General features: G+C 36.8%; 1 protein-coding gene across 1 annotated transcript; it reads right to left on the reverse strand.

Moving 5' to 3' along the window:
- Positions 1-4,816: 4,816 nt before the first annotated feature.
- LOC110680324 lies at positions 4,817-10,141 on the reverse strand. The gene is made up of 7 exons (XM_021856150.1): positions 8,545-10,141; positions 8,409-8,486; positions 7,870-8,345; positions 7,639-7,813; positions 7,389-7,576; positions 5,825-5,987; positions 4,817-5,763 (listed from the first exon to the last, which is right to left on the reverse strand). The coding sequence occupies exons 1-7, from the start codon at positions 8,618-8,620 to the stop codon at positions 5,669-5,671; spliced, it is 1,251 nt and encodes a 416-aa protein (XP_021711842.1). The 5' UTR covers positions 8,621-10,141; the 3' UTR covers positions 4,817-5,668.
- Between the last annotated feature and the right edge of the window lie 824 nt (positions 10,142-10,965).

Here is a 10,965-nt window from a genome sequence, read left to right on the forward strand (position 1 = left end):
CATGTCGTCACAAATGCTGGTACTCCCCCCTGGAAAATACGTAGCATATCGAGCACCCCCCCATTCCTATATTTTTTTATTTGTTTTCCTTAGTGCTTGGGTTGAAACAAAAAATTAGAATTGAGAATTTCCATACAAAGTTTGATATTGATTAATGACTGAAATGAAAGGATTATATATTCTAATAGTTTGATCACAGATAACAGATGTTTATGCTAGAACAAAAATCTTCTGAAAACTTGTGTAAATATTCAAACTAAAACACGTTGAAAACACTAGCGCCGCCACACAACGTATTGCTGCAATCAGTGGTGAATATAAGTATCTTGAAATGTTTCATATTCACCACAGACATCATCATGGGAACTTAGCGATAACAGTGCCACCACGATGTTGCTACTTGTGTTGCCACTTAAAAACACCATTAATTTTCTTACACAGTTTTACAATCGGACATAAACATCTGTTATCTGTGGTTTGATATACAGTAGCGCTCAAAAGTAATTTGGAAAAAAAAATAAACAAACATTTTCCTTGGTTTTGGTTTTCAGTTTCTTATAGACTATATTACTATTGCTGTTCTTACCATAAAAAACAAGTTTACTATAAAAAATGTGAAATTTTTTTTATTGGATTGATGAAGCTTGTTACTGTCGAGTTAGGGTCCAATATATTTTATAATATATTGAACAAAAATTTCGTTATATTAGAAGATTGTCTTTTTTTAATTATTCGTTGTTAGGAAATAGATTTCAATGAAGATGATCAAGAAAATAAATTAATATAAATTTGAAATTAATCATCGTTAATATTATCCAATTTCATATCATTTTAGCAAACAGTGGCCAGATACATAAAAAATTAAACTTGAAATATTTGTAATGTTTAGAAAATTTTAGCGATTATTATACAAATACAATAATCTCTATTAATATTTCAGTTGATTTTCCTTATCGTTTCCATACTGAATTGATCTTACAAATGATCGAGTTATTAACAAGATTTAATGATAGGGCAATTTTATTAACACTCGAATCTATTATCCTCATTAATATTCAGGCTATTCCATCAAGAGCATTGATATATCAAAACAAATGATGAGTTGATTGGGTGGAGATCTCCTGCAACATTGTAGGCATAATTCACGGAATAAATATCTTGCTTTAAATGTAATATTTGCCAAGAAGAGCATATTTTATTTTCTTGAAGAAATAAAGCCCCAACAGAAAATATGGATAAAACCACAGATAACAGATGTTTATGTCCGATTGTAAAACTGTGTAAGAAAATTAATGGTGTTTTTAAGTGGCAACACAAGTAGCAACATCGTGGTGGCACTGTTATCGCTAAGTTCCCATGATGATGTCTGTGGTGAATATGAAACATTTCAAGATACTTATATTCACCACTGATTGCAGCAATACGTTGTGTGGCGGCGCTAGTGTTTTCAACGTGTTTTAGTTTGAATATTTACACAAGTTTTCAGAAGATTTTTGTTCTAGCATAAACATCTGTTATCTGTGATAAAACTAAAACGGCTGACTTAATGTTATGTTAACAAATGGCAAAAAAAAATGTATTCCAAGTAGTTAGAGCATTATTTTTTAATCAATTCATTAAACTTATTTCGTTTATTTATAAATTTATTAATTTGGACACGAATATAATATAATATTCACATAATTATTTAAAACATCTGTTTGATTGCATTTATCAAGAAAATCTGAAGTTTCATAGATATTTTTTCATTCTTGTCATATGAATGTTTTGAAGCTTAATCATAATTTTATAACCCAAGTTTATAAGTAAAAAAAGAAGTGTCATAAAAAATAATTGTATGCATTTTTTCTCAGCGCCTTTCTTTTTACGGACTTGATTCAAAATGCTACGTCCACTAGCTAGGAACCCTCCCTTCCCCTCGTCACACTTCGTCACAAATTCGTGAAGACCCACCCCCCCCCCCCCTAAAAAGCTACATAATTTATGGACGACCCCAAACAACCATGCAATTTCAGACCAATTTACTATGTTTAAGGTACATCCCACCACATTACTGGAAGATTTGACAGAAATTATTTACTACAATCTGGTTTCTACTACAGGCATGGTAAAATCACAGATAACAGATGCACAGATAACAGATGTTTATGCTAGAACAAAAATCTTCTGAAAACTTGTGTAAATATTCAAACTAAAACACGTTGAAAACACTAGCGCCGCCACACAACGTATTGCTGCAATCAGTGGTGAATATAAGTATCTTGAAATGTTTCATATTCACCACAGACATCATCATGGGAACTTAGCGATAACAGTGCCACCACGATGTTGCTACTTGTGTTGCCACTTAAAAACACCATTAATTTTCTTACACAGTTTTACAATCGGACATAAACATCTGTTATCTGTGGGTAAACTATTGGCGTGGGGCTGAAACGTTTCATTAATGCTTACACGCAAAAAAACGATGCGGTTGAAATTACCATTTTAGGGGGTTAAATTAAGCGCAACCTACCCACAATTTTCAGCAGACAATATGAAGGTATTATTTTGAACGCATAAGCAGTCGTTTTTACCATATTAGTTTTTTTACATTTGCAGTAAATTTTACTATGTTCATAGTATTTTATACTTCCTGCATTTGACTATGCATATAGTCAAATCAACAACATCTACATTCACGTAGCATCTTTCGTTTATAGTAAATTTAACCACATCCCATGTAATTTTTGGTATATGGTTTCGTGATTGTTGGTGCTTTCGTGTAAATTCTTTACTTGCAGAGGTGACCTCTACAAATAGAGAATCTAAATCGATGGTTAAAAGGCTAGTTGCTTCGTTCATACGCAATAATTTTTATTCAAATATTTATACAAAAAATTTCTTAAGCCTAATAAACTTCTTCATATCAATTTCGTACACGTTAATTGGCGGACCGTCAAATATATATTATAAACTTTTAGATTTGATTCACCTTCATGTACCTCAATCGATGCAAAATGATATGAATAATCACCAACTACCCATTCCATACACGTTAAGAATAATTCATCGTTGAACACAAGTAAATCTTTAATTTCGAAGAGATCAATATTACGCATATTATGCTCTGATTTAGTGACGAAATCTCCTATTTTATACTCTGTGCCCTTATAAATTGCTACTCTGCAAGCATGGTATTCGTCAGACGTCAGACTTTCTTTGCAAGACAAGGAATTATAATATGGTAATTCAGGCACTTTTATACGTACAGCATTTTTAAACGTGACTTTTTGATCATTATTTGACCAGTCTTCCATATTATGCATGAAATACATGTGAGCTTTTATACACAGTGTGAGACATATGTTTTTTCGTGAAGTTATATTACGACTATATTGTTTGAATATTTGATGCATAGCTTCAAACCTAAAACTCCAAGTATACTTCGGAGGTCCGATTTTTTTTATAACATCGACGTAATGCAACAATATATGAAATTTTGGTTTCAATGTCGCACCGAATAGTTTCTGATAAAGCGTGTGGTGATAAATAATTTGTTCTTGGAGTACCTCTAACATTTCCAAATCAAAACATGGAAGCATTACTATATCTGATAGTTCTACCAAGGACATCATGAAGTTCCAGATTCTATCACTTTGCGGAATCAAATTCCCGAAAATTAACGGAAAATAACGAACGAAAAGCATCATCTCTCGAGCAGTCATTTTAAACGAGGATGTTTTGATTTGTTTCTGCGTAATTGTCCTCAATGTTTTTTGTTTTTCTGTGCTACCGTAATTAAACATTTTTATACGATAGTTAATTACATTTAGTGAAATTTTTAGCGTGTTAATTAAATAGTCTAAAACAAAAGATAAATCATAAGCACATATACCATGTGAAAAAAAATCGTGCATCATATCCACTGCAACGAACTCTCCAGCATGGTAATATTGCAACCTGTTGAATCCACATTCCTCTTTGATTCCAGATTCTTTTACCGTTTTTGTTAGATCTATTGAATATGACTCCTTATTCCGATTCATGTTTTCATCCAAGATTACTGATTTCTGACACTTATGCTTATCAAGTCTACAAAATCTGCAGTACAAAAGAGAATTGAATGAAGTAACGTACCCCATCAACAAGTTGATACCTAAATTGTCACCTAGTATACCCATTAGAACAAAATAAACTTTCACTGCCTTGTTATGTATTATCAATTCGATTCCATTTTGCTCAAGCTCAACCAAAATATCCACAAGATCGCTCAAAGCACTTGAAGGTCCATATTTCGCAATATCGGACGCTTTAACGAATCCAGCGACAAAAGTACAACTAAGTCGTGACAAATAATGTGACGGAATAGTTGGTAAACTGTAATAAAGTCCACAAACCTTGTGGATTCCTGAGTGAGCACCTATTGCATCGTTTAACTCTGCCTCGTCGGAATATAGAAAATATGGTATCACCACTTTTTGACCAAACATGTGTTTAACTGTTTTCCACAAAGTTCCATTGACAACATTCGATATCCCATTAGTTTGCTCCAGTTCCTTCATGTTATCCATAGTTTGTTCGAAAATTGATCCCGTCTCGAAAAACTGTTTAAGTTGAAATTTGATTGGTGTTAGACAACCCTTTGATATAATGTTGTTATCTTCGTCTTCATAATGAATAATTTGAGGGGACTCTCGCATATTCAATATTTCTAATTGGGTGTTTAATCTTCGCTCAGTGCAAATAAAATTAATTGGATCGCGTAAATCATTCAAAAGCTCCATATTTGCTGCATTCTTTTTGATATCTACTACTTCATTTAGAGCATCTAATATTGGTATTACAATGTCTTCAGTTATATTTCTTTGTAATTCGATAACATCTTTTCTGCTTAGATTTTTTTTACCATGTAGATTTACCGTGAAGCTTAAAAATACCTCTCTTAATTTACTTCTTATTTCTAGTATTTTCTCTTCTTTACTTTTTACTTCAATAGCAATATCCTCATTCTCGATAGTATTTTCAAATTCTTTTTCGTTTTCAGGTATCATCGGAGCGGGTTCAATTGAAGGCAACAGTTTTTCTTTTTCATGTTGAGTTCCTGACTTTTCCAATGTTACGCTTCTAGCCTGAAATAGGCTATGATGGCAAGCACTAACGTGACGCCTAAATCTATGCACGTCTTTGAAAAGTGCAGCAGGCTTGCATGCAGTGCACTTATAATTTGATATCGCCGGCGTTCCATGCTCGATTTTAAGGTGTTTCATTAAACTGTCGATGGCTTGGAAAAATGTTGAACAGAGATAGCAATCCATTACTCGTCTTCTTTGCAGTGTGCTTCCAAATACGTCAGCAATTGAAGAAGTTGGTTGTTCTTCGACTTCCTTTTGTAGTCGATACCGTAAAAGTATCGAGTTATGAAGCACCAGAATGCCTCGCAACTTTCTGGAAAACGATAATCGAGTACGTGCTTCAGCTTAACGATGACATCTAGGCAACGCAGGAACGATGGCAATTTATACTCGAACTTTCCTGTTACGACGTAAAACGCCTCGATGTTTTCAAGGCAGCCAATAGCATAAATGCGTGGTGTCATCTGAATTTTCGCTCCTTCGCAATCTCGACGCAGTGATTTCAAGTCATCGGTGTATTCTTCGTTGGCTTCACAAAGGCAGCAGACATCGAATTAAGCTTCTAAGATGGTAGGAAGTTTTCCACCAGATCGTCGCGTTGGCTTAATAAGCGCTTGAAATGCATAGCATAGTATTAAATCACGACCATCTAAAATGTTAAGAATTTATTAGTTGAAGTTTTAAGTTCATTCTTGATTATTAATCCTTACCCTGACAAACAGCTGATTCCTCTAAATATTTCAGGAGTTGTTGGGAGCGGTCATCTTTGATTTCACTGCTTCGGATGTAGTTTAGAAATTTCTTCGCAAACAGTTCCCAATTATCGAACAGTTTTTCACAGTTTCCAAACAGGTGCTCAAAGTCCGAATCAATCTGTAGAATAGAATAAAATAATTTTGATATTTAAGTTCACTTATTATGGGCTTTAGGATACTTCATCGAATTATATTTGGTCGAATGACGTTTGTTCGAATGACATTTGGTTAAAGATGGTCTGAATTAATTTAATTGTATTAGGAAGCATATGGTTTGTTAGAAATTGCTCTAAAGTTGTCATTCAGAATTTCTCCAAGATTAGATTAGAAATTATAGGAGGAATTCTTGAAAAAATCCGGTAGGTGTTTATAAAACAAACCCTATTGTAATATCTGATGATTTTTTAGATATTCCTGTAATATCTGATGAATTCTTTAGATATTTCTGATGAAGCCTTACAAGGATCTCTTTGTGTCTTTGGATATTTTTTGTAAGAACTGTAGAAAACTTTGGATGATCTGTTAGAGTAACTACTGGACAAATCAGTGGAGGAATCAGTGGGAAAATCTGGAGGAAGTGTTGCAATGGGAAAATTACGAAAAGCCAATCACACAAAATAAAAAAATAAATAAAAAGGAATAACAGTTTATTGAGCTAAAATATGTTTTAGACGAGATTTGTTCCACTCTTATTACACTTAAATGTTCGTTGGGTAATGATTTTAGAGACCATTTCGGTTAAAAAAAGAGACTTTATATGGTTCATTCACATGTTTCATAAGGCTAAACATTTTTGAATGCCACCATCTCCCTCGTAACGCTTTTCTATAAATATTCTACAAGTTTTGTAAGAGCCGTAACATTATGAGGACCCACACCCACCCCTTCAGCGTTCTGTAATTTGTGAATGAGCCCTAGAGAGCTTTAATTATAAACAGAGGCGTTTTAAAGACTTAAGACATTAAAAGAGACCTGCTACCAGCCCTGAAAATTTTCAACTAACCCGGGCGAATTAACAAACAGCATAAACAATCTCTGCAGAGTAGAAAAAAGGTAGAAAATAGTCAAAAATTACTAAAATTTAGCAATTATGTGGCTATTCGTGTTTCTTAATCTACTGGACTATTATGAGCAGTACAGTACAGTAATGGACCCATCAGCAGCACAATTATCAATTTAAAACACAGTTATGCGAACATTAAACCCAATGCTAAAAATGCTGTGTTTAGTGAGCCGTTTCGAATTTGAACGCTGTTTTACTACAATCAATTCTCCATCACTCGAATTTGAAGGGATCATCGAGTTGGGGAGGTATCGAGCTACAGAACACAAAATCAGTGCAAATGCGACCCAAGGGACGAGGTAGCCATGCAAACCAACTTTAACTATAGTTCTCTAACTCCATATGGAGATACAAAATATCGAGTTAGAGAGAGTTGACTGTATACTATGAAATTAATTCATGTTACGTCCGTTTGGCTGTTGTGATGGTATGAAAGTGACGAACTGTGTGACTTACCAGTAAATATCCACCTTCATCAACGAACCTGGGCCACTCAGAAAGGATGTTGGACTTTTCAACATCACATTCGTTGATAATTGATCGTAATCGCAAAAGGATCGAGTTTTTCCACTTCAATTGAACTTCTTCTGCTGGGGCAAAGTTGTTGCGCAACCAGTTTTTAAGCGTTGTTTGCGTTGTGATATCTAGAATTATTAGGAAAAATGGTAAACTATCAGCAAGTCATATTAGTTAGTAATTTACATACCGTCTTCAGATAGCTGTAGTGCAGCAGCCTTCACTCCACAGAAAATATTTTCCTTGTCGGTTTCGGATTTAACCTTAATAAGTTTCTTCTTATTGCGATTATGGAACCGGTCATAAATTAAGCCGGAGGGATGCTTCTTTTCAGCCTTTACGTCTTTAGGGTTGAAGTATGTTTCCTGTTGAAAAAAAAATGTAATTTTGCAAATAGCAATCATATTTTTAGGAGTTTTACGGGTAGTTCGTTAGAAAAACGTTCAGCAATCAACTGAGCGAATTTCGCCATGTCCGGTAGCGAGAAGTACAGATCATTGGCGATGTAATAATCGACGACCGTATGAGCGAGGTATTTTCTGTGGGTGGCATCGAGGCAGTGATGGATCTCGAAGTATTTGGCCACGATTTTTCCTTTTTCATTGCGGCGCAAAATGTCATTCATCAACTCCGATGTTACGGAGGTTGGCAGCAAACGGTGCTTCAATGGGTTCGAATGAAATGCCACTGTAGTTGATCCGAAAGGAACTGTTGCTACTGCGGATACATTTTGGCATGCCCTCGATGTACCGGCCGACTGGTACAGAACACTCTCTGGCCACAAAACTAACTTTTGCCGCAGCGCAAATTTGTGCCCCGTCCATTTGGCCACCGAAAACACATCATCCAATGACCTGTCGTCCATTTGTTTAACATATTGGACTGAGTATCCATGTTCTGCAGAACGGATTTTGCACTATTATAAATTAAGTTTTATTGGATTAGATTATTAGTACTTACGAATAAGAATTGCATAAATAGCCAGACTCAAATTCCATTCAACAATCAACGTCTCCAAATCCGGATTACGGTCCTCCTCTGCAAAAGACGAAGAAAGTTGAATTTCGTGGCCACAAAACAACTATTATTTTCTCACCTGAAATGTTTTCTGGATCGGCGAGTGTATCGTCGACAATTACATCAATTTTTTCGACTTTTTGCAAGAAACTCATTTTAATTTAGAAATAAAAATGTAAACCAAAACAAAGCACGCGCGACTGGCGGATCTCGATTGCAGTTTGATTTTCACAAAATGGCGCTACGTCAAGTTCTCTACTACACTGAAAAACTATATTTGCGGTAAATTCTAATGCAAAATGTAGTCTGCTGAAATTTGTCGGTATAACATGTTTCATTCGACCCTTGATTCGACCATAAACATAGTAAAATGAGAAATGGAAAGAAAAATAAAACTTGACGCCAGTAATATGCATGGTAAATACTACCGCACAAACAGTATTTAGACAGCATAAAGCGGCAGTTCTTTTAACAACATATAGTAGTCAGTGTTACTAATGCATTTCCAAAGAACCCATAGTATTTTTAACGAATATGCCATTATTGTTACCAATTTTACTGTTATCATAAAGAAATAATCATGTAGTTGATTTGAGCACAGCTTTCTATATATTCATAGCATCAAGCAGCGCTTGTGTGCAGACGTTCTTTTAATCGCTGGTCGATTTTTACTGTTTTTCTGTGCGTTTTAAATCGTTCGTCCGTGTCATTTTGTGCGTTAAATTTTGAAATCCACTAGCGTACAAGTGGATGGTACTTTAATAAGTAGTTTGTGTACTACATCGTGTTTCACCGGGTTAAACTTTTGTGAGTGTACCCAGGTCATACTTACCTGTTCACACCGGCATTTCTTCGCGCGCGAAAATAGTTTTCGAGGGCCCCTTCTACCCTGCATTGGGGAAGGGGTTCTGAGGTGGTCCACGCTCAAGTTAAGCGGTGGTAGGTTTTGCCTGAACATTAAAGAGGCCATCCGGTGTTCAATCGAGTGTGGTTTTCGTCGTTTGCCTCTTCAACCCTTACTTACCGAGAAAGGGGGGCGAAATAAATCAGTGGTGAGGAGAAGTGAAAAAGCTTGGCGGCAAATTTGTGCAAAAAGTGTGGCGTGTGACAAAATTGAACCTTGTTGAACCCAAGGTCGGGGTCAACGTCTGAGTGCAAAAAGAAGTAAGAAAAACCGAATTAGTAAGGAGCGATAATCTCTTTCGGAGAAGGAGAGCGAAGTAGCCGAAAGCCGGCTGAGCAGAAAAAAAAAGGTGAAGAGAGTGTGAACCGACTGAGATTTGTTCGCGAGTGAGTGATCAAACGAGATTTTTTGGGGTGAGCGGACTACTTCAGGGTTGAGAACCTTTCCGTGTGGTGGGATTTTTTCTCTCGATCAGTGAGTGCATATCTACATCAATTGGGGTTTTCCCATACGAGTGCCGGTAGAGGGATCCGCCTAAATGGCGGGGCAACAGGGACCCCCATCGTCTTGGGGCGACCCTCCCCCTGGAAATGATTCTTCTTTCGACAACCTCACTTGTGGTCAACGCGTTGACGGATCCCACGTAGGCCCAACTCTGCCGCCTTACATGGATAAAGAAGGTACCCATGGTGAATTGATGATCCTTCGTCTTCGCGGCGTTGAAAATCGACCGCTGCCGACTGCTCCTTTCCTTATTCGGAAATCGATTCAATCCTTCTTAGGCGTAAAAATTGAAGGAGCGTTCCCTGAGGTGAATGGCAGCTCTTACGCGTTGAAGGTGAGAAGTTCGAGGCAATTTCAACGACTTCTGGAGATGAAGGCGCTCGTCGACGGTACTCCTGTTGAAGTTATAGAGCATCCTATCCTCAACACTGTCCGCTGTGTCGTCAGCTGTAGAGACGCAGTAAACATGTCTAAAAGTGAGTTGAACGATGAACTAGCAGATCAAGGCATTAGGGAGGTAAGAAGAATTACTAGAAAAGTAGGCAACGAAAGGGTTAACACCCCAGCGCTAATCCTTTCCTTCAGTGGTACCCGCTATCCGGAGTTTGTCGATTTCGGATATGTAAGATGTCGAACTCGACCTTACTATCCAGCTCCGATGCAATGTTTCAACTGTTGGGCTTTTGGGCACACAAAAACTCGATGCAAGGCGGAAAAACAGGTCTGCGGCACCTGCTCAGGTCAGCATCCCATTGTTGAAAACACCAAGTGTCAGGAAGAAACTTTTTGCTGCAACTGTCAAGTTAACGATCATGCCGTTTCCGACCGACGTTGCCCAGCATACCAGAAAGAAAACGAAATCCAACGAATCAAGGTCAATGAAGGAATCTCCTACCCAGCCGCTAGGAGGCTCCTCGAAAGGCAAACCGGTGGGAACTCCTACGCTAACGTTGTTGACTCCGGCAACCAGAACGAAATCTCAGGCCTAAAAAGAAAGATAGACGAATTGATCGATTTGATTGAAAGCAAGGATCGTCGGATACAACAATTAGAAAATGCTCTACTGGCCCGCCCATCCCAATCAATCGGTGA

The sequence above is a fragment of the Aedes aegypti genome, unplaced genomic scaffold (genome assembly GCF_002204515.2).
Source record: "Aedes aegypti strain LVP_AGWG unplaced genomic scaffold, AaegL5.0 Primary Assembly AGWG_AaegL5_hic_scaff_1194_PBJ_arrow, whole genome shotgun sequence".
Classification (NCBI taxonomy): Eukaryota; Metazoa; Arthropoda; class Insecta; order Diptera; family Culicidae; genus Aedes; species Aedes aegypti.